Below are 24,823 nucleotides of genomic sequence, written 5' to 3'. Positions count from 1 at the left end.
GGCCTGGTGCAACCTTACACCATAATGTTAAAGACTTCTCTGCAGCAGAGTGGAACTACCAGGGCTGAAATCACACCACAATCTGCCCTCCAGATCACACAGCGTTATTAGAAGTTTAACCCGAGGCAACACTAGCCTGTCTCGTCACCACGACAAGTGTAAGGAGCTTGACAACGCCACAACCTTTTGCTATGAACTCTCAGTATCGATTCACACTACTGAGGAAGTGTCCCAAATGGCACCCTATTCCGTATACTGTGAACTACTTTTTGACCAGGCCCTAAAAGGACTGTGATCCAAAGTAGTGCACTACATAGGGAACAGAATGTCATTTGGGATGCCTGCTGATCAACAGTGGGACTGCTTATGAGCACACTGGCCAATAAGATAGATGACTGTCCTATAACCGTCTGATTCCAGTTTAAACCCGTTTCAATAGACAACCAAACGATTAAAAAATATATATTTTTCCAGAATAATTGATTGTTTTTCAGCCATTTTATTATTGACTGTCCAGGAGCAACATTTACACCGTCATTAATCTTGTTTCCAAGGAAGGTCATCATGACAGACCCAAAGTAAATTCCTCCGAAGTGTGCAGAGAGAAAGTCCTTTTCCAATCTACCAGCATGCATTTCAACTAGCTCATCATCATGTCTATCAACAGACTTTAACTAGAGATTAAATAAACTGCCTTGGTTATAATGTAAAGAACAGAGCCGTGGCCCTGGTTATAATGTAAAGAACAGAGCCGTGGCCCTGATTATAATGTAAAGAACAGAGCCGTGGCCTTGGTTATAATGTAAAGAACAGAGCCGTGGCCTTGGTTATAATGTAAAGAACAGAGCCGTGGCCTTGGTTATAATGTAAAGAACAGAGCCGTGGCCTTGGTTATAATGTAAAGAACAGAGCCGTGGCCCTGGCCATAATGTAAAGAACAGAGCCGTGGCCCTGGCCATAATGTAAAGAACAGAGCCGTGGCCCTGGCCTTGGTTATAATGTAAAGAACAGAGCCGTGGCCCTGGCCATAATGTAAAGAACAGAGCCGTGGCCCTGGCCATAATGTAAAGAACAGAGCCGTGGCCCTGGCCTTGGTTATAATGTAAAGAACAGAGCCGTGGCCCTGGCCATAATGTAAAGAACAGAGCCGTGGCCTTGGTTATAATGTAAAGAACAGAGCCGTGGCCCTGGCCATAATGTAAAGAACAGAGCCGTGGCCCTGGCCATAATGTAAAGAACAGAGCCGTGGCCCTGGCCATAATGTAAAGAACAGAGCCGTGGCCCTGGCCTTGGTTATAATGTAAAGAACAGAGCCGTGGCCTTGGTTATAATGTAAAGAACAGAGCCGTGGCCCTGGCCATAATGTAAAGAACAGAGCCGTGGCCCTGGCCATAATGTAAAGAACAGAGCCGTGGCCCTGGCCTTGGTTATAATGTAAAGAACAGAGCCGTGGCCCTGGCCTTGATTATAATGTAAAGAACAGAGCCGTGGCCTTGGTTATAATGTAAAGAACAGAGCCGTGGCCCTGGCCTTGGTTATAATGTAAAGAACAGAGCCGTGGCCCTGGCCATAATGTAAAGAACAGAGCCGTGGCCCTGGCCTTGGTTATAATGTAAAGAACAGAGCCGTGGCCCTGGCCTTGGTTATAATGTAAAGAACAGAGCCGTGGCCCTGGCCATAATGTAAAGAACAGAGCCGTGGCCCTGGCCATAATGTAAAGAACAGAGCCGTGGCCCTGGCCATAATGTAAAGAACAGAGCCGTGGCCTTGGTTATAATGTAAAGAACAGAGCCGTGGCCTTGGTTATAATGTAAAGAACAGAGCCGTGGCCCTGGCCATAATGTAAAGAACAGAGCCGTGGCCCTGGCCATAATGTAAAGAACAGAGCCGTGGCCCTGGCCTTGGTTATAATGTAAAGAACAGAGCCGTGGCCCTGGCCTTGGTTATAATGTAAAGAACAGAGCCGTGGCCCTGGCCTTGGTTATAATGTAAAGAACAGAGCCGTGGCCCTGGCCATAATGTAAAGAACAGAGCCGTGGCCCTGGCCATAATGTAAAGAACAGAGCCGTGGCCCTGGTTATAATGTAAAGAACAGAGCCGTGGCCCTGGCCATAATGTAAAGAACAGAGCCGTGGCCCTGGCCATAATGTAAAGAACAGAGCCGTGGCCCTGGTTATAATGTAAAGAACAGAGCCGTGGCCTTGGTTATAATGTAAAGAACAGAGCCGTGGCCCTGGCCATAATGTAAAGAACAGAGCCGTGGCCCTGGCCATAATGTAAAGAACAGAGCCGTGGCCCTGGCCATAATGTAAAGAACAGAGCCGTGGCCCTGGCCTTGGTTATAATGTAAAGAACAGAGCCGTGGCCCTGGCCATAATGTAAAGAACAGAGCCGTGGCCCTGGCCTTGGTTATAATGTAAAGAACAGAGCCGTGGCCCTGGCCTATAATGTAAAGAACAGAGCCGTGGCCCTGGCCTTGGTTATAATGTAAAGAACAGAGCCGTGGCCCTGGCCTTGATTATACTCCCCTCATCATCGCTCAGAGGGCCTTGGGACCTTGTCTCTGAGGAGAGAAATGAACACACACACACCTAGGGATGTCTCTGAGGAGAGAAATGAACACACACACACACCTAGGGATGTCTCTGAGGAGAGAGGTACTGTAGTAGTCTAATGAACTCTTCAGCCTCACCCAATCTGCACTACTGTTATTAAACATCCAACAGCCAGGCTGAGTTAGCTTTGATAAAACATCCCCAACAGCCAGGCTGGGTTAGCTTTGATAAAACATCCAACAGCCAGGCTGAGTTAGCTTTGATAAAACATCCAACAGCCAGGCTGGGTTAGCTTTGATAAAACATCCCCAACAGCCAGGCTGAGTTAGCTTTGATAAAACATCCCCAACAGCCAGGCTGGGTTAGCTTTGATAAAACATCCCCAACAGCCAGGCTGGGTTAGCTTTGATAAAACATCCCCAACAGCCAGGCTGGGTTAGCTTTGATAAAACATCCCCAACAGCCAGGCTGGGTTAGCTTTGATAAAACATCCAACAGCCAGGCTGAGTTAGCTTTGATAAAACATCCAACAGCCAGGCTGAGTTAGCTTTGATAAAACATCCAACAGCCAGGCTGGGTTAGCTTTGATAAAACATCCAACAGCCAGGCTGGGTTAGCTTTGATAAAACATCCCCAACAGCCAGGCTGGGTTAGCTTTGATAAAACATCCCCAACAGCCAGGCTGGGTTAGCTTTGATAAAACATCCCCAACAGCCAGGCTGGGTTAGCTTTGATAAAACATCCCCAACAGCCAGGCTGGGTTAGCTTTGATAAAACATCCCCAACAGCCAGGCTGGGTTAGCTTTGATAAAACATCCCCAACAGCCAGGCTGGGTTAGCTTTGATAAAACATCCAACAGCCAGGCTGAGTTAGCTTTGATAAAACATCCAACAGCCAGGCTGAGTTAGCTTTGATAAAACATCCCCAACTGCCAGGCTGAGTTAGCTTTGATAAAACATCCAACAGCCAGGCTGAGTTAGCTTTGATAAAACATCCAACAGCCAGGCTGAGTTAGCTTTGATAAAACATCCCCAACAGCCAGGCTGGGTTAGCTTTGATAAAACATCCCCAACAGCCAGGCTGAGTTAGCTTTGATAAAACATCCCCAACAACCAGGCTGGGTTAGCTTTGATAAAACATCCCCAACAGCCAGGCTGGGTTAGCTTTGATAAAACATCCCCAACAGCCAGGCTGGGTTAGCTTTGCCCTTCAGAGAAATAACCAGGCTGAGCCAAAAGCCAATATGAGAAAATATATAAACAGCAAGATGTACATTGGATCTCCAGCGGTGGGCACTTAAATGTGAAAAATGTAAACACCTTGTTTTCTTTATTTCTCCCTTCTGACCCAAGCCCACTTCATGGTTTCTCTCTTGCTGACCCAAGCCCACTTCATGATTTCTCTCTTGCTGACCCAAGCCCACTTCATGGTTTCTCTCTTGCTGACCCAAGCCCACTTCATGATTTCTCTCTTGCTGACCCAAGCCCACTTCATGATTTCTCTCTTGCTGACCCAAGCCCACTTCATGATTTCTCTCTTGCTGACCCAAGCCCACTTCATGGTTTCTCTCTTGCTGACCCAAGCCCAGTAGAGTGGTTTCTCCCTCTGCTCATCAACCAGTTAATTATCAGAATCAGGTGTGTTGTATTAGGGTTAAAATCTCTCTCTCACACACACACACACACACACACACACACACACACACACACACGGCAGTCTGTTTTTCTGCCTATCGTCACAGGATTTGTTTGGATAAACCATTTATGGATTTTCTGAGGTGTTTAAAATGATGAACCGGCTGGAATGGAATCTACCAGGTTTCATATATTGTTTTGAATTAAATAAGGAGGAAGAAGGAAGACCTACGGTGGTAGAGGGGACAGGAGGGGGCACGGAGGAACATCATAGGTCTGCATCCCAAATGGCACCGTATTCCCTACATAGTGCACTACTTTTGACTTGTGCCCTATTTGCATTGTCTGAAGTAGTGCATCCTATATACAGGGAATGGGGTGGCATTTGGGACGTGGCCGAGGACAGGCTGGGTACAGCTGGGGTCTGAGTGGGGTGATACAATAACCAGGAGGCGTCAGTGGCTTGGCAGATTTATTGGAGGAGAACAGTCTGGTCTGCAAAGACAGATACACACACTCTAGCCCAGACACCCTCCTGTAGGTTACATTGTTTTTAAATTACCTTTTAGTCATTTAGCAGACGCGACTTACAGTAGTGAATGCATACATTTCATTTCATGCATTTATTTATTTTTGATTTTTTTGTACTGGCCCCCCGTGGGGGTTAACTCTAACCCTGTTCCTGGAGAGAAACCCTCCTGTAGGTTTTAACTCCAACCCTGTTCCTGGAGAGAAACCCTCCTGTAGGTTCTAACTCCAACCCTGTTCCTGGAGAGAAACCCTCCTGTAGGTTCTAACTCCAACCCTGTTCCTGGAGAGAAACCCTCCTGTAGGTTCTAACTCCAACCCTGTTCCTGGAGAGAAACCCTCCTGTAGGTTCTAACTCCAACCCTGTTCCTGGAGAGATACCCTCCTGTAGGTTTTAACTCCAACCCTGTTCCTGGAGAGAAACCCTCCTGTAGGTTCTAACTCCAACCCTGTTCCTGGAGAGATACCCTCCTGTAGGTTTTAACTCCAACCCTGTTCCTGGAGAGAAACCCTCCTGTAGGTTTTAACTCCAACCCTGTTCCTGGAGAGATACCCTCCTGTAGGTTCTAACTCCAACCCTGTTCCTGGAGAGAAACCCTCCTGTAGGTTTTAACTAATGAAATGGAACAGGGTTGGAGAGCCATGCTCTAGCACAAGGACATTGCACGCACACACACCAGTGGATTCGTGCGTTATTCAACTCAGACTTACACTCCTTTAAGAGAGGTTTTGTCAGGTTGACCTTCATGTTAAGGTGTAATTTACTGATCTGGGACGCTGCCGACACACACACACACACGTCGCAACGCCACATATTTGTTTTCCTGCCACAATAATGAGTTCAATCACACATCTAATATGGGATGCCATCAGAGCTGAGTGTGTGTGTGTGCCAGAGCTGTTGACAACCTCCAAGTTTGCCCGTGTGGTGAGACGACCACACACAGACACACAGTTGAAAGCTGGGCCTAACCAAGCGTTCTCTCCCTCCATCCATTCATCATCGTACTTTTCTCATTTGCCTACTTTAATGTCCACATCACAGATGTCTTCCTAGTCGGCGTCCCATAGTGCACCCTGCTCCCTACATAGTGCACCCTACTCCCTACATAGTGCACTAGTTTAGACCAGGGCTCCATGTAGGGAACAGGGTTCCATTTGGGACACAGATCTAGTTATTCAGCTACAGACAAAACAGCTAATAGCTCATTAACGTGCTCTGACAGCAGGTCTCACACACACACACACACACACACACACACACACACACACACACAGAGACAGAGCACGGGGTTGAGACAGCTTTACCTGGTTTCCTCGGGTAAATGACCATCAAGGGTACTGATGCATACCATCCAAAGTAGTCATAACAGGAACACACAGTAGTCTTGATCTATCTTCTGAGCTCGTGCTACTAGGTGACCTAAACTGGGACATGCTTAACACCCAGGCCATCCTACAATCTAAGCTTGATGCCCTCAATCTCACACAAATTATCAATGAACCTACCAGGTACAACACCAAATCCGTAAACATGGGCACCCTCATAGATATCATCCTAACTAACTCGCACCTCCAAATACACCTCTGCAGTTTACAATCAAGATCTCAGCGATCACTGCCTCATTTCCTGCATCCGTAATGGGTCTGCGACCAAACGACCACCCCTCATCACTGTCAAACGCTCCCTAAAACACTTCAGGCCTTTCTAAATTGACCTGACCGGGGTATCCTGGAATGACATTGACCTCATCCCATCAGTAGATGATGCCTGGCTATTCTTTAAAAGTGCCTTCCTCACCATCTTAAATAGCATGCCCCACAAAAAAAAATTATACTAGGAATAGATATAGTCCTTGGTTCACTCCAGACTTGACTGCCCTTGATCAGCACAAAAACATCGTGTGGTCTTCTGCATTAGCATCGAATAGCCCCCGCGATATGCAACTTTTCAGGGAAGTTAGGAACAAATATACACAGGCAGTTAGAAAAGCAAAGGCTAGCTTTTTCAAACAGAAATTTGCATCCTGTAGTACTAACTCAAAAAAGTTCTGGGATACTGTAAAGTCCATGGAGAATAAGAGCACCTCCTCCCAGCTGCCCACTGCTCTGAGGCTAGGAAACACTTACCACTGATAAATCCACTGTAATTGAGAATTTCAATAAACATTTCTCTACGGCTGGCCATGCTTTCCACGTGGCTACCCCTACCCCGGTCAACTGCCCGGCACCCTCTGCAGCAACCCGCCAAAGCCCCCACCATTTCTCCTTCATCCAAATCCAGATAGCCGATGTTCTGAAAGAGCTGCAAAATCTGGACCCATACAAATCAGCCGGGCTAGACAATCTGGACCCTCTCTTTCTAAAATGATCTGCTGAAATTGTTGCAACCCCTATTACTAGCCTGTTCAACCTCTCTTTCGTATCGTCTGAGATTCACAAAGATTGGAAAGCTGCCGCGGTCATCCCCCTCTTCAAAGGGGGTGACACTCTAGACCCAAACTGCTATAGACCTGTATCTATCCTACCCTGTCTTTCTAAGGTCTTCAAAAGCCAAGTTAACAAACAGATCACCGACCATTTGGAATCCCACCGTACCTTCTCCGCTATGCAATCTGGTTTCAGAGCTGGTCATGGGTGCACCTCAGCCACGCTCAAGGTCCTAAACGATATCATAACCGCCATCGATAAGAGACAATACTGTACAGCCGTATTCATCGACCTGGCCAAGGCTTTCGACTCTGTCAAACACCACATTCTTATTGGCAGACTCGACAGTCTAGGTTTCTCAAATGATTGCCTCGACTGGTTTACCAACTACTTCTCTGATAGAGTTCAGTGTGTCAAATCGGAGGGCCTGTTGTCCGGACCTCTGGCAGTCTCTATGGGTGTGCCACAGGGCTCAATTCTCGGGCCGACTCTCTTCTCTGTATACATCAATGATGTTGCTCTTGCTGCTGGTGATTCTCTGATCCACCTCTACGCAGACGACACCATTCTGTATACTTCTGGCCCCTCTTTGGAAACTGTGTTAACTAACCTCCAGATGAGCTTCAATGCCATACAACTCTCCTTCCGTGGCCTCCAACTGCTCTTAAACACAGGTAAAACTAAATGCATGCTATTCAATCGATCACTGTCCGCACCTGCTCGCCCGTCCAGCATCACTACTCTGGACGGCTCTGACTTAGAATACGTGGACAACTACAAATACCTGGATGTCTGGTTAGACTGTAAATTCTCCTTCCAGACTCACATTAAGCATCTCCAATCCAAAATTAAATCTAGAATCGGCTTCCTATTTCGCAACAAAGCATCCTTCACTCATGCTGCCAAACATATCCTCGTAAAACTGACCATCCTACCGATCCTCGACTTTGGTTATGTCATCTATAAAATAGCCTTCAACACTCTACTCAACAAACTGGATGCAGTCTATCACAGTGCCATCCATTTTGTCACCAAAGCCCCATACACTACCCACCATTGCGACCTGTACGCTCTCGTTGGTTGGCCCTCGCTTCATACTCGTCGCCAAACCCACTGGCTACAGGCTATCTACAAGTCTCTGCTAGGTAAAGCCCCGCCTTGTCTCAGCTCACTGGTCACCATAGCAGCACCCACTCGTAGCACGCGCTCCAGCAGGTATATCTCACTGGTCACCCCCAAAGCCAATTCCTCCTTTGGTCGTCTTTCCTTCCAGTTGTCTGCTGCCAATGACTGGAACGAACTGCAAAAATCTCTGAAGCTGGAGACTCATATCTCCCTCACTAACTTTAAGCACCAGCTGTCAGAGCAGCTCACAGATCACTGCACCTGTACATAGCCCATCTGTAAACAGCCCATCTATCTACCTACCTCATCCCCATACTGTATTTATTTATCTTGCTCCTTTGCACCCCAGTATCTCTACTTGCACATTCATCTTCTGCACATCTACCATTCCAGTGTTTAATTGCTATATTGTAATTACTTCGCCACCATGGCCAATTTATTGCCTTAACTTACCTCATTTGCACTCACTGTATATAGACCTTTTGTTTTCTTTTGTTCTACTGTATGTTTGTTTATTCCATGTGTAACTCTGTTGTTGTATGTGTCGAATTGCTACGCTTTATCTTGGCCAGGTAGCAGTTGCAAATGAGAACTTGTTCTCAACTAGCCTACATGGTTAAATAAAGGTGAAATAAAATAAAAAATGTCCTCTAGCATAACAGGAACACAACACAGTAGTCGTCCCTCTGAATTCCAGAGTGAAATACACAGGACTGTAGTTGAAAATTAGCCGGCTGGCTTAAACTGTCCCTTTAAATGTTGGTTCATGTGTACTGTCCCTGTAAAACTAACTGGAATAAAGTGAAGGCATTCCGGCAGGTAGCCGAGTGGTTAGGGCATTGGACCAGTAACCAAAAGGTTGCTGGATCGAATCCCCGAGCTGACAAGGTAAAAAGAAATGTGTCGTTCTGACAGAGCAAGGCAGTTAACCCACTGTTCCCCACACCTCTGTGATTCAGAGGGTTAAATGTGGAAGACACATTTCAGTTGAAGGCATTCAGTTGTACAACTGACTAGGTATCCCCCTTTCCATAATAGTAGTTTTAACATCTCCTTGACCACAACACAGCAGAAGCACACAAGGCCATCGTGCTAGCCTACTACAGCCAATCAGCCCAATACTGCAGGCCTTGTCCAGCACAAGACTCACATGTGGCTCAGTCGGCTTGCAAAGCCAAGAGTTGTGGGTTCGATTCCCACTAGGGCCACTTACACGTAAAAATGCACGCATGACTAAGTCGCTTTGGATTAAAGAGTCTGTTAAATGGCATATATTAATATATTATATTATACACTGAGTGTACAAAACATTAGGACATAGACCAGATGAATCCAGGTGAAAGCTGTGATCCCTTACTGATGTCAGTTGTTAAATTCACTTCAATCAGTGTAGATGAAGGGGAGGAGACAGGTTAAAAAATGATTTTTAAGCCTTGAGACAAATGAGACATGGATTGTGTATGTGTGTCATTCAGAGGGTGAACAGGCAAGACAAAAGTGCCTTTGAACGGGGTATAGTAGGAGCCATCCAGCCAACTTGACACAACCGTGAGAACCATTGGAGTCAACATGGTCCAGCATCCCTGTGGAACGCTTTCAACACCTCGTAGAGTCCACATCCCGACGTATTGAGGCTGTTCTGAAGGCAGAAGGGGGTGCAAGTCAATATTAGGAAGGTGTTCCTAATGTTTTGTACACTCAGTGTAGTCAGCTATTCACACATCTGCATATAGGTGGCTATTCTCCATGGTAACGGATAGTGTAGTTTATACAGATTCTATTCTCCATGGTAATGGATAGTGTAGTTTATACAGATTCTATTCTCCATGGTAACGGATAGTGTAGTTTATATAGATTCTATTCTCCATGGTAACGGATAGTGTAGTTTATACAGATTCTATTCTCCATGGTAACGGATAGTGTAGTTTATACAGATTCTATTCTCCATGGTAACGGATAGTGTGGTTTATACAGATTCTATTCTCCATGGTAACGGATAGTGTAGTTTATACAGATTCTATTCTCCATGGTAACGGATAGTGTAGTTTATACAGATTCTATTCTCCATGGTAACGGATAGTGTAGTTTATACAGATTCTATTCTCCATGGTAATGGATAGTGTAGTTTATACAGATTCTATTCTCCATGGTAATGGATAGTGTAGTTTATATAGATTCTATTCTCCATGGTAATAGATAGTGTAGTTTATATAGATTCTATTCTCCATGGTAATGGATAGTGTAGTTTATATAGATTCTATTCTCCATGGTAATAGATAGTGTAGTTTATATAGATTCTATTCTCCATGGTAATGGATAGTGTAGTTTATATAGATTCTATTCTCCATGGTAATGGATAGTGTAGTTTATATAGATTCTATAATTCAATGGTAATGGAGTGTAGTTTCTATAGATTCTATATAAAGGGGCAATATTAGAAAGGTGTTCTTAATGTTTTGTCCAGTCAGTGTATATACATATTATCCAGAGCACTGATGCAGGTAGCCTAGTGGTTAGAGTGTTGGACTTGTAACCGAAAGGTTGCAAGATCGAATCCCCGAGTTGACAAGGTAAAAATCTGTCGTTCTGCCCCTGAACAAGGCAGTTAACCCACTGTTCCTAGGCTGTCATTGTAAATAAGAATTTGTTCTCAACTGACTTGCCTAGTTAAATAAAAGGTTAAGAAAATTGAGAGAAAAAAATCCCAACTCCAGAATGGCTGTCCTTCTACAACAGGACAAGGCCACTCTGTGTGCTCAATTCATAATCAGGAAAATATGCTCCAGGGCAATGGCCAGCATTTTCCCTCATCACTACAGTCTCTGAAGTGATCTTCTTTAATCTAATGGTACCATTTCTTTGCTCATCAATGCCTTCAAAATATTCTGTGTAAAGCTGACAAGCGACTAAGCAGAAACCATTAGACATTGTAAGAATATGAAGATGTATGATGATCAGGTTTGGCGGTAAACGTGACCCTGAGTCGAGCTACAGTATCTTATTACCCACTGGAATGCTCTCACATATCAGCATTCATATTCCACTACTTATTCCAAGTCATTTGCCTAGAGGGAAACAGCTGGTGAGAGAGGGGAGCGATGAGAAGGGGGAAAGGTGGAGAGGGCATGGCAGCTGAGCAGGCGGCAAATTCACCACACGGATGGACGGACTTATGGAGTGAGGAGAGCACATGGGGACGATAGAGCGGGAGAGAGAGGGGGGAGGAAGAGAGAGCAACAGAGCGAGAGAGCGAAGCACAGGGGATGAGAAAGACAGGGAGCGACAGAATGAGGGAGAGAGCGTGTGACAGAGAGCGAGGAGACAAGAGGACACTAACATAAGGTAAGCAGCACCATGATAAAAAATGGCAGTGAAAGACAAACAAGGTACTGCATAGCCTATGACAGGGATATTCAACTCTGACCCTACGAGGTCCGGAGCACATTGATTTTATGTTCTTCCTGATAATTAAAATTGTACCCACCTGGTGTCCCGGGTCTAAAATCAGTCCCTGATTAGAGGGGAACCATTTTTTTTAAACGCAGTGGAACTGGCATCAATGCCCAGAGTAGAGTTTGAGGGCATATATGATGCTATAGCTAGCTACTGTACTAACCAGCTAGCTCTGGATAAGAGCTCTGGATAAGAGCGTCTGCTAAATGACTTAAATGTAAATAAACAAGCCTTTTTTTTATACATTTCCACGGAAATTCCAAGAGAATGCAGAATTTCTTCTTTACTTAAAATAATCAGCTGAACCAATTTAGCCATCCCACAGATAGATATTCTGAAATACCTCCTAATGTGTGTGGAGAGACTTTAACCTCTGAGATCAGGTTCAATTAATAAATGAGTTTCAGTTTTAATAGGTCTGATGGAAATTCACCATCTTTTTGGTAGACATGGAAAGAAACAAGTGAGCTCATTGGTCTATCAGACTTGACATATCCCAGCCAGGGATGTGGGCACTCATTGGTCTATCAGACTTGACAGTAGGAAGTGAGATAGTGAGTCATGTGGGACATAGTCCAGTAGTACCTCCATCCCCCTATAGGGTCTCATGTTTCACCAACACAGCGTATTGTAGCGTAGCAGATATAACCAATAGCAACATGTCCTCAATTCTTCAGTACAACAGTATCCAAGACAAACACTTTCCAATTTACACTCGTATGCAACACAACACACCTATGCAAACACACTTGAAGAAATGTTCTCCTGCCATGTTCTGCTGTCAGGCCTAGTATCTTCTCAACCACTCAATGACCTTGTCTGGAGACATTGTATGCATTTTGCCACAGCAGCATCCATGGCAAATGGTAAGTCCACCTTAGGGCATAGAACCACTGACTCCATTTTCCTATGTTGCCTAGGCTATTTATAAAAATACTCAACGTTGGGCTGAACTGTAGGTACTATAGGCAAATATGACCCACAGCTGGAAGTCATTTTTGAATATCTTCTGAACAAATCTGTCATCTCCTGTAACAATACCACAATGACACGATTCATATCATGTTTAATGACCTCATATCCTACAGCTTTAAAATCGTTTTAAAAACTCAGATTCACCTCGCCTGCTGAAATACAGCCTCAAACCGGATCTACAGTGTGTCTACAAAACCCATCAGCCTGGATCTACAAAACCCATCAGCCTGGATCTACAAAACCCATCAGCCTGGATCTACAAAACCCATCAGCCTGGATCTACAAAACCCATCAGCCTGGATCTACAAAACCCATCAGCCTGGATCTACAGTGTGTCTACAAACCCATCAGCCTGGAACTACAGTGTGTCAACAAAAAACCATCAGACTGGATCTACAGTGTGTCAACAAAACCATCAGCCTGGATCTACAGTGTGTCTACAAACCATCAGCCTGGATCTACAGTGTCTATAAATCATCAAACTGTGTCTATTGACACTTTAAAAAGGTGGAGTCAGCGATATGAAGTAGACGGACAAAGTAAACAGCATTCAGGTCAATTTACAACTAAGAGCGTTTGGAGTACAAGGCTTGTCTTCTCCTCTGTTTTGGTCCTGTCTCTACTACGTTGTACGAGCGTGAAGCGAACCCATGCACATGTGCAGATACTGTAGCTGTGTGAGAGCGAAGTACGATGCAAGACTGCTCACAGTAGATACTATTGGTTTAAAGGAACAGCCCGCAGGACAGTAGATACTATTGGTTTAAAGGAACAGCCCGCAGGACAGTAGATACTATTGGTTTAAAGGAACAGCCCGCAGGACAGTAGATACTATTGGTTTAAAGGAACAGCCCGCAGGACAGTAGATACTATTGGTTTAAAGGAACAGCCCGCAGGACAGTAGATACTATTGGTTTAAAGGAACAGCCCGCAGGACAGTAGATACTATTGGTTTAAAGGAACAGCCCGCAGGACAGTAGATACTATTGGTTTAAAGGAACAGCCCGCAGGACAGTAGATACTATTGGTTTAAAGGAACAGCCCGCAGGACAGTAGATACTATTGGTTTAAAGGAACAGCCCGCAGGACAGTAGATACTATTGGTTTAAAGGAACAGCCCGCAGGACAGTAGATACTATTGGTTTAAAGGAACAGCCCGCAGGACAGTAGATACTATTGGTTTAAAGTAACAGCCCGCAGGACAGTAGATACTATTGGTTTAAAGTAACAGCACGCAGGACAGTAGATACTATTGGTTTAAAGGAACAGCCGGAAGGCAACTGACAAGGGATTACATCCTATCCACCTTCTTCAGAGAAGACTGTAGCACTGTGCAGGGTTCAATATGATTGGCTTGGAGAATAGGTACATATGTGGAGATATATATATATGTGTGTGTGTGTGTGTGTGTGTGTGTGTGTGTGTGTGTGTGTGTGTGTGTGTGTAGCGCCTTATGCTCAGCATCCGACCGTAAGGCGCTACAGAGGGTAGTGTGTACAGCCCAGTACATCACTGGGGCCAAGCTTCCTGCCATCCAGGACCTCTATATCAGGCGGTGTCAGAGGAAGGTCCAAGAAGTTGTCAAAGACTCCAGCCAACCTAGTCATAGACTGTTCTCTCTGCTACCGCACGGCAAGTGGTACCGGAGCACCAAGTCTAGGTCCAAGAGGCTTCTAAACAGCTTCTACCCCCAAGCCATAAGACTCCTGAACATCTAATCAAATGGCTACCCAGACTATTTTTTACATTGACGACCCCCCATCCCATCCTGTTGTTTTTACACTGCTGCTACTCGCTGTTTACTATCTATGCATAGTCACTTCACCCCTACCTACATGTACAAATTACCTCCACTAACCTGTACCCCCGCACATTGACTCGGTACCGGTACTCCCTGTATATAGCCTCGTTATTGTTATTTTATACCTTTTTTATTAAATTTTCTTTTCTTAAAACTGCATTGTTGGTTAAGGGCTTGTAAGTAAGCATTTCAGGTCTACACCTGTTGTATTCAGCATTTCACTGTAAGGTCTACACCTGTTGTATTCGTCGCATGGGACAAATACAATTTTAGGTTATATATATATTTTTTATTTATTTAACTAGGCAAGTCAGTTAAGAACAAATTCTTATTTATAATGACGGCCTACCAGAAGGCCTTCTATTCTGCTGTTCTATTCTACTCGTTTACAGAGAAACGTGTTAAATGTGTGACAATCTCAATATTATCTAGTTGGGGAATAGCTAGTGTACAGAATTAAATAGCAATTTAATTATAGAATCTATATAAACTACACTACCCATTACCATGGAGAATAGAATCTATATAAACTACACTATCCATTACCATAGAGAGTAGAATCTATATAAACTACACTATCCATTACCATAGAGAGTAGAATCTATATAAACTACACTATCCATTACCATGGAGAATAGAATCTATATAAACTACACTATATTAAAGAGAGAGAATCTATATAAACACAATCCATTACCATGGAGAATAGAATCTATATAAACTACACTATCCATTACCATGGAGAATAGAATCTATATAAACTACACTATCCATTACCATGGAGAATAGAATCTATATAAACTACACTATCCATTACCATGGAGAATAGAATCTATATAAACTACACTATCCATTACCATGGAGAATAGAATCTATATAAACTACACTAGCCATTACCATAGAGAGTAGAATCTATATAAACTACACTATCCATTACCATGGAGAATAGAATCTATATAAACTACACTATCCGTTACCATGGAGAATAGAATCTATATAAACTACACTATCCGTTACCATGGAGAATAGAATCTATATAAACTACACTATCCGTTACCATGGAGAATAGCCACCTATACGCAGACGTGTGAATAGCTGCCTACACTGAGTGTACAAAACATTAGGAACCCCTTCCTAATATTGACTTGCACCCTCTTTTACCTCAACCCAATTACGTCGGGACATGGACTCTACGAGGTGTCGAAAGCGTTCGACAGGGATGCTGGCCCATGTGGACTCCAATGCTTCCCACAGTTGTGTCAAATTGGCGTTGCAGTTCTTGACATACTCAGACCGGTGTGCCTGGCACCTACTACCATACCCTGTTCAAAGGCACTTCAATCTTGACTTGCCCATTCACCCTCAATGGCACACGTCTCAATTGTCGGCAAGGATTAAAAATCCTTCTTTAACCTGTCTCCTCCCCTTCATCTACACTGATTTGAAGTGGATTTAACAAGTGACATCAATAAGTGATCATAGCTTTCACCTGGATTCACCTGGTCAGTCTGTCACGGAAAGAACATAATGTTTTGTCCACTCAGTGTATACCAGATACGCAGGCATATGAATGAGAAGACCATAAACACACATCCGATCAAGGCTTGACCCCTGAACACTCATCAATCATTGAAACGCAAAGCAACGCTACCACATCAGTCACTGTCACGGCAACAGTAACCATGGGAGAGTAGAGGGCTCTGGAGCGACCTGCCAATCAACTGGCTCTAAAAACAGGACCATCATCCACTGCTAGCTAAATGACGTTCAGATGTGACACTGTGTGGGGTGTACCCCCCCCCAACAACAGAACGGGGTGGGGCGTACCCAACAACAACAGAGTGCGCCCCAACAACAGAACAGTGTGGCGCAGTGGGGCGCCCCCAACAACAGAACAGTGTGGGGCGTACCCCCCCCAACAACAGAACGGTGTGGGCGTATACTGGTCATAAAAAATATTAATACGACTAGACCGCTGATTGGCCAGCTCATCCTCCTCTAGACCGCTGATTGGCCAGCTCATCCTCCTCAGGAGTATGACATCATACTCTGAGGAAATAGAAAGCATTTTTTAAACAGTCTGTTTGAGATACAAGTTTGAGGCGGGGGTTTTTTTTAAGTGTTTTTTTCTCCAAATACTGAATTTGATGGTAAAAGTTAAATAAAACACCTAAAATGTAAATTATCTATACATTTCAGCTGTTTCAAAAACGGGACAATTCTGTTTACATCCGACGGCTCGGGGGGGGTGTGTGACTCTCGAGCAAGTCTTGCCCACTACCTCTGGAGGTAGCATACGAGACCTGAGAATTCACATCTCATACACTTCTTTAGATTACAGTAATATATGTTAAGTCTCTTTACCCCGACCCTATCGACCGCCAGTCTCTTTACCCCGACCCTATCGACCGCCAGTCTCTTTACCCCGACCCTATCGACCGCCAGTCTCTTTACCCCGACCCTATCGACCGCCAGTCTCTTTACCCCGACCCTATCGACCGCCAGTCTCTTTACCCCGACCCTATCGACCGCCAGTCTCTTTACCCCGACCCTATCGACCGCCAGTCTCTTTACCCCGACCCTATCGACCGCCAGTCTCAGTCTCTTATCTGGCACTAATCCAGATCATTTTAGCTTCAGAATCAGAGGTAAATGTAAATTAAATTAACTCAAGCCTGAATGGATTATTTTCCAGGAAGAGGAGCCTGACCTCTGCCCCTGTTGACCCACTCCCTCAAGGCCCCTGATAACTAGGTTCTACCACTAATAGTGTACTGGTCCTGTTTGATTTCAATAAGGAAATTAGAAAAGGTGACATGATATCAATCATTAGAAGCATCCTCACATTCAATCCAACATTTATTTTCCTTCACCTGATGTTCGCTGCCATTTTAGGGCTGACGTGCGGCTCGATTTTGACGTGACATAAATAGAGGGGCCCAGATGGTGTATGGCAAGATTCAATGATTTGCCTTCCTGACTCGTCCCGCAGAGAACCCCACTTTTAGACAGAGCTGTATCAGTGTTGAGGGGCTGTTTATTCGGCGCCAACATCACTCCCCTGCCACACATTAGAATGGACTGTAGGGTGATCTACTTCTGAACAAAGCCCTACGGAATAGCTTACCATTTTGGATGCAACCATAAACAGTCCCATGGATGGATGTTAAGAAGGCTGATAAATCCATGTTTGTAGTCTACTCCCCTGCCACGCGTTAGCACCGAGTTCTAAGGAGCTCTTTTATAAAAGACAGCTGAGTCAATAGGGAGGAAGCCCAGGTTAAAGAAGTTTTATTATTTTTTCAACCAAATCGACATTTTTTGAGATCGACGTTATATATTCCCTTTTGTGCGACGTTTCCCCTATCCAGCTGTTCCATTCTCTGTGAAGCCTGCTGCTACATGTAACTGCCAAAATAATGGAAACACCAACAAAGTGTCTTAATAGGGTGTTGGGCAACGAGGAGCTGCCAAAACAGCTTCATTGCGCCTTGGCATAGATTCTAAGTGTATTGAAAGGACCCCATGCTTTCAATATACTTTGCATTCCTCATTTATACAAGTGTTTCCTTTATTTTGGGAGTTACCTGGAAAGCTTACCAGGTAGTTTCGCCATGGAAAAAAAGCTCAGGCCAGGATATAGCTGGGTAAACATGCACACTAAGCTAATTCAGGACACAGATGATAGTTTTTATGCCCCTGATATCAGGAGCTGGCGGCTAAAAAAAGTTTGATTAAACAATTCAGAAACTTAAACAAATTCATCAGATGACAAATATTTAAGGAAAGCAAATTGATATACAATCCCGAAATCAGCAGTAACTGTCAATAGTAAAACAAAAACGTTAAAATGATGTTTGAGTGAACTCTGAATACAGAAAATGAATGGCGAAGTCGCGACCAGACACGGTCCACTCCTCACCACTATTTCATGTGTCTCAAGTCCTGCGTCACCATACTGAGAGCTTTGTCCTTTCTAAAAAGGACCTTATTTGGGTGTTTTTGGAGCCTTTGTTGATGTTTTTCAGGGGCCCATAGTACACAATAAGGAAGTTATGTTTAGAGTAAGTTTCTCAAAAACAAGTGGAAAAACAAAAAAGGAGTCCTGTTCTTTTTCAATTACTACCATGCGTATGCATTTCTTCTTTAAGAAACATTTAAATGTATCCCTATCCACTTTGGCCAATTCCCATAACTTTAAAAGGGTTCACTGATGTGGGTCATACAACGGAAAGTATTTTTTGTAATGTTAGGACAGAGAATAGCTGGGACTGGGCTGAGCGGAAGAGACCAGAGGTGGCAGAACGGAGTGCTCGGGTTGGGATGTAGGGTTTGATCACAACGCCAGGACAGCGGAGTCAATCACCACCTTCCAGAGACACCTGAAACCCCACCTCTTTAAGGAATACCTGGGATAGGATAAAGTAATCCTGGTTTGGGATGAGTTGGACCGCAGAGTGAAGGAAAAGCAGCCAACAAGTCCTCAGCATATGTGGGAACTCCTTCAAGACTGTTGGAAAAGCATTCCAGGTGAAGCTGGTTGAGTGAATGCCAAGAGTGTGCAAAGCTGTCATCAAGGCAAAGGGTGGCTACTTTGAAGAATCTAAAATCTATTTTGATTTGTTAAACAATGTTTTGCTTACGACATGATTCCATGAGTGTCATTTCAAAGTTTATGTCTTTACTATTATTCTACAAAGTAGAAAATAGTAAAAATGAATTAAAACCCTGGAATGAGTAGGTGTGTCAGTACTGTATATTTATTAATTGTTTGCTCAGAAAACGTGGAGGCTAAAGAAAACATTTGCCTGCGGGCTGCCAGTTGGGGACAACCTGTTGTAGAGCATGAACCTACAGGAGTGAGTCACTGCTTTGATGTTTGCATAGAATGACAGGGTGTTGTCCAGGGTCACGCCAAGGCTCTTTGCATTCTGGGAGAGGGACACCATGGAGTTGTCAACCATGATGGAGGTCTTGGAGCGGGCAGGCCTTCCACGGGAGGAAGAGACGCTCTGTCTTGTTGAGCTTGAGGTGGTGGGTCGACATCCAAGCTGAGATATCTGCCAGGCACGCAGAGATGCGTGTCGCCACCTGGGTGTCAGAAAGGGGGGAGGAGAAAAGTACTGTCATGTCAACCGCATAGCAGTGATAGGAGAGATCATGTGAGGATATGACAGAGCTGAGTGACTTGGTGTATAGAGAGAAGAGGGCCTAGAACCGAGCCCTGGGGGGCACCAGTAGTGAGAGTACGTGGTGCAGACACAGATCCTCTCCACGTCGCCTGGTAGGCACGGCCTGCCAGGTAGGGTGCAGAGTGCGCTGAGCCTGAGACTCCCAGCCCTGAGAGGGTGGAGAGGAGAATCTGATGGTTCACAGTGTCAAAGGCAGCAGCTAGATCTAGGAGGATGAGGACAGAGGAGAGAGAGTCAGCTTTGGCAGTGTGGAGAGCCTCCGTGACACAGAGGAGCAGTCTCAGTTCAGTGACCCGTCTTAAAGCCTGTCTGGTTAGGTTTCTTGAAGAGGGGAGCAACTCTGGTAAATGTTATGGGTTAAATTTCAGGTTTTAGTGCCACGTGCACAAGTACAGTGAAATGCCTTTCTTGCAAACTCTCACCCCAACAATTCGGTTATCAATGTAGCACTACAAATAACAAAGTAGAACAAAAACACTGGAGAAATTAAAATATGAAATAAGAGCATGACCATATAAAATATACTTCCTTGCATATTCTACATCTTAACATCCCAAAGAGTCTAAAGAACAAGCTTTGACCTAATGCAGTAGTAGGTGTGCTCGGAATGCTCCAACAAAAGATATTCAGCAACTATTGGAAAGACAAAGGAAGTTTGCAACAACAACAAAAATGCTCTATTGATAAAACCAGCATGTCGTTCTGCCCCTGAACAAGGCAGTTAACCCACTGTTCCTAGGACTGTCATTGGAAATAAGAATTTGTTCGTAACTGACTTGCCTGGTTAAATAAAAAGGTTAAATAAAATAAACATATATTCAACTAAACATCATGTAGGCTTAGTAGTAGTTTAATGTATGGTCTCACAATGGAAACTTGGTTTACGGTCGTTTAAAAAGACATGACAACATTGAATCTTAAGCACTACATTGACTAGCTAAGTGACTAACTCCATGGCAACATGAGGTTTACAGCCCCAAGAGTATATGATGGTTGGAGTTCCCGTCATTCAGGGAGGAGAATTAAAAACACAACAGCAGCCTCGCTGTCACAGCCCTGACAGGACACACAGTCGTCACACACCGACAGCATTATGCTAGAGCCCACACACACACACACAACTTTAAGTTAGGCCTATACACACACACACACACACACACACACACACACACCACACACACACACACACACACACAGCCTTATGCTACACACATAGCTTTATGCTAGCTAGCTGGGGCCACACACACACCGACAGCATTATGCTAGAGCCCACACACACATAACTTTATGTTAGGCCTACACACACACACACAGCCTTACGCTACACACATAGCTTTATGTTAGGCCTACACACAGACACAGCCTTATGCTACACACATAGCTTTATGTTAGGCCTACACACACACACACAGCCTAATGCTACACACAACTTTATGTTAGGCCTACACACACACACAGCCTTATGCTACACACATAGCTTTATGCTAGCTAGCTGGGGCCACACACACACAGACAGCGTTACACTAGCTAGGTCTGTGCTGTGACAGCCACACATCGATGGCCCAGCCAGACAACATGACAGGTAAACATCCTCATAAAGCTGACTGATGTCAAATAAAAAAAGTCATTTTAAAAAAACAGCTATGTGACGTCAGCATGTCTATGTCCCAAATGAAGCTATATAGTGCACTATTGGGGACCAGGGCCCATAGGGGCACTAGTTTTAGAGGGGAGGAGAGTCTTTGCGCAGTATGGGGAAACGTTTTCTAGTGCAATAGTTCACAGCAGGGACAGAGAGCTGAAGGCTAGTAGTGTGAGGCGCAGTAAAATGAAGGGACCAGCCAGCAGTAATCTGACTTGAGATGAAGGGACCAGCCAGCAGTAATCTGACCTGAGATGAAGGGACCAGCCAGCAGTAATCTGACCTGAGATGAAGGGACCAGCCAGCAGTAATCTGACCTGAGATGAAGGGACCAGCCAGCAGTAATCTGACCTGAGATGAAGGGACCAGCCAGCAGTAATCTGACCTGAGATGAAGGGACCAGCCAGCAGTAATCTGACCTGAGATGAAGGGACCAGCCAGCAGTAATCTGACCTGAGATGAAGGGACCAGCCAGCAGTAATCTGACCTGAGATGAAGGGACCAGCCAGCAGTAATCTGACCTGAGATGAAGGGACCAGCCAGCAGTAATCTGACCTGAGATGAAGGGACCAGCCAGCAGTAATCTGACCTGAGATGAAGGGACCAGCCACCAGTAATCTGACCTGAGATGAAGGGACCAGCCAGCAGTAATCTGACCTGAGATGTGAGGCCATGGGCGTAGGTAGAGAGAGATAGCCTGTGGCCCTCATTTTCAATTGTCTGATCTCCCATGGGCGTGTGTGTGTGTGTAAGATAGAAGCGCATACAGCATTTAACATTTAACATTTAAGTCATTTAGCAGACGCTCTTATCCAGAGCGACTTACAAATTGGACAGCAGTTTCTGAGTTAATATAGAAATCCTGTATAAGGTCTAGCCCTGGCCTAAACTAGCCTATATCATCCACACATATAAACTTTAGTTCCTCCCCTCCCTCCGCCTCCCCTCCCCCCGCCTCCCCTCCCCCCGCCTCAGGCACAGCGGAGAATTCTAAACCACACAGCAACAGTCCAGCTCCTGGATTTCCCTCAACTCTCCACAGAGAAATACTGGAGCCATGATGACTTCACTTCCTCATTCCACTGTGTTTCTCTCTGTCTCCCTCTTTCTTCTCTTCTCTCCCTCATCTGGTTGTTACACCACACACACACTCACTAGGGGGAATTGATAATTACATCACCCAAGTATCGATTTGTAAAATGTAAAATGTAAAATATATATATATATATATATATAATATTTTTTTTGTGCTAGGTAGTGTTAGCTAGCGCTAGTCATCTGTACCTGCGCCAAACCTCCAGTATAATTCATCCTATAGCTTGTTCTCCATCTTCTTTTTAAATAGTGATCCAACATGTTTTCAGCACTTTTATTTCCACGACTGACCAGGACAAACGTTCACATGCTCCCTCTTGTCTTTCTGCAGCAGACATATAGTAAGCAATAGGTTCGGAACATTAAAATCTCAAAATCGAATCGCAATACAAATAGAATTGAGAAAAATCACAATACATATTATCGTCACCTTAGTGATAATATTGTATCGTGAGGTCCCTGGCAACTCCCAGCCCTACAACACACGCGTGTGCACTCATTACACACACACACACAGACACATTACACACACTGTGGACTGGCTTGGATGTAATTTACTGCACCATAGTGAAGTATGGACAAGACCTAGTAAACACAATTCTATTTCTGCCAGTATGGAAGCATCCCAGTGTGACCTGTCTGTGTGCAGACATTACAATCACATTAATGTGATTTGTGGATTTAAATAAACTATTTGAAATGTGTGAGTGTGCCTGCATGCTTTGTTGTGTGTGTGTGTGTGTGTGTGTGTGTGTGTGTGTGTGTGTGTGTGTGTGAGACAGTGTTTTATTTATTTTATTCTTCACTGCCTGTAGTTCCCCTCACGCTTATATGGAGGCGCACGGCTCACCACATGCCAAGACGAGGAGTTCCATTCTGCCGCACTGTCACCCCGCTAGCCCACTACTGCAGAGACGCACCGCGTCTATACCGTTAACATACACGGTACAGGCGCGGAGAGGGGACCAAGGAGCATTCGCGCTCATCAATTGACAAGGTAAACAACACCTTGGACCAAAGTCTATCGGAAAAATCTATAGAATGGCGAGCATTGGGTAAACCACGTCACCAGTGAAGGATATAAAGGGAGGTGTAGTCCATGTCCGTCGGTATCAAACCGGGGACGGTGTCCCATATTAAATGGACAGCTGTTCGCACTTCGTCAACATTGAAGTTGAGAGGCTTGAGCCCACTGTTGCGTTCAAGATGATCCCATGTAACAAAAACACACCCACGACGGGTCTAGCTAGATACAAACCGTTGATATGGTTAAGATGTATACAGAGAAAATAGCCACACTGAGCTTGGGACATTTGACATTAATGTACATTGCCATAGACGTCGGGCCAGTGGTCGACAGAGTTTACCAGTCCCTAAAAACTGCATTGCTACTGTCAAAAGCGCCTGCGGCCACAAGGTGATTGACTGACCCCGGTTTTTAAACAGTTGTAGCAAAATACTAAGACAACTACTATTACAGCAAACCTTAACAGAGCTTAACTCCAACCAATATCAAGGAAGACACGGAAGAAAACTATTAACGACGCTGGTTAGCGTTACTTCCTTAGCAAGACCCGTCATCAAGCTACAGTCAGAACAGCCCACCGTCACCGCTTCATATCCTCGTTCGCTGCCCTACCTTGTCCCACATCTCTCCGCACCCGGGTCCCGACGACTTACCGATCTTATATGCTGGTGGTGCCGCTGTGATGAGAGAGCGAGTGCGGGGAGCCCGGTGGATACAGCTCCGCTGCTCCTGGTCAAGAGGAGCACTGTTCTACACACTTTCGCAGCCATCTCTGTAGTGAAAAATCCTCGCTGGGATGTCGACTGCTGCAGGCGGACCAAGAGAGAGACGGTGGCAGGCAGGGAGGGGGAGCAGAGTAGGCGGACTGCGGGGCTGGGCTTGCGTTTCACACCACACACCCCGACGCGACGCGGCAAGGCATTTCACAACAGAGGTGGGGTTCAACTCACCGAACAATAACTTTCCCTATATCTCAATGAAAGCCCTGGTCGATTTAGGAAGTGCCGTTTAATGTCTGTCATTCCATTCGATGCGAAATGAAAATCATCGTGACCTACAAAAGCACAATATTAAAGAAATGAATGCGGGTGTAAATCCACAACGTTGCCAATTATGGACGATTCGACCAATCAGAGGATGCGGAACGGTCCATTGAAGTATACAGGAAGAGATCCCAGCCACAAGCAGAGCCACCACAAAGTCTGTGTTGTTGTCAAACTGCACCTCTTGGATTCTCACCTGAGATATTATCCACCTTCACACAGCAGGCCGATGCTATTAGCTAGACTGAGGCTGTTTGAGTATATAATTGCACTTTAGTAAGTAGGCTACTGTGTACTTTCTGACTGAAGCCTAATGGAAAAC

The 24,823-nt window shown here is 44.9% G+C and overlaps 1 protein-coding gene across 2 annotated transcripts in view; it reads right to left on the bottom strand.

Annotated features, from left to right (window-relative positions):
* mcu (mitochondrial calcium uniporter) overlaps positions 1 to 24,500 on the bottom strand; it is a 183,732-nt gene extending 159,232 nt beyond the window's left edge. Inside the window, exon 1 of one of the 2 annotated variants that reach the window (XM_045702319.1) lies at positions 24,112 to 24,500. In XM_045702319.1, coding sequence (XP_045558275.1) covers positions 24,112 to 24,228 — 117 coding nt within the window. In that variant the 5' untranslated portion in view covers positions 24,229 to 24,500. The remainder of the gene's footprint in view (positions 1 to 24,111) is intronic. The other variant, XM_045702320.1, reaches the window with a different exon arrangement.
* Between the last annotated feature and the right edge of the window lie 323 nt (positions 24,501 to 24,823).

The sequence above is a fragment of the Salmo salar genome, chromosome ssa19 (assembly GCF_905237065.1).
Source record: "Salmo salar chromosome ssa19, Ssal_v3.1, whole genome shotgun sequence".
Classification (NCBI taxonomy): domain Eukaryota; kingdom Metazoa; phylum Chordata; class Actinopteri; order Salmoniformes; family Salmonidae; genus Salmo; species Salmo salar.
This window is presented reverse-complemented; position numbering and strand designations above follow the sequence as displayed.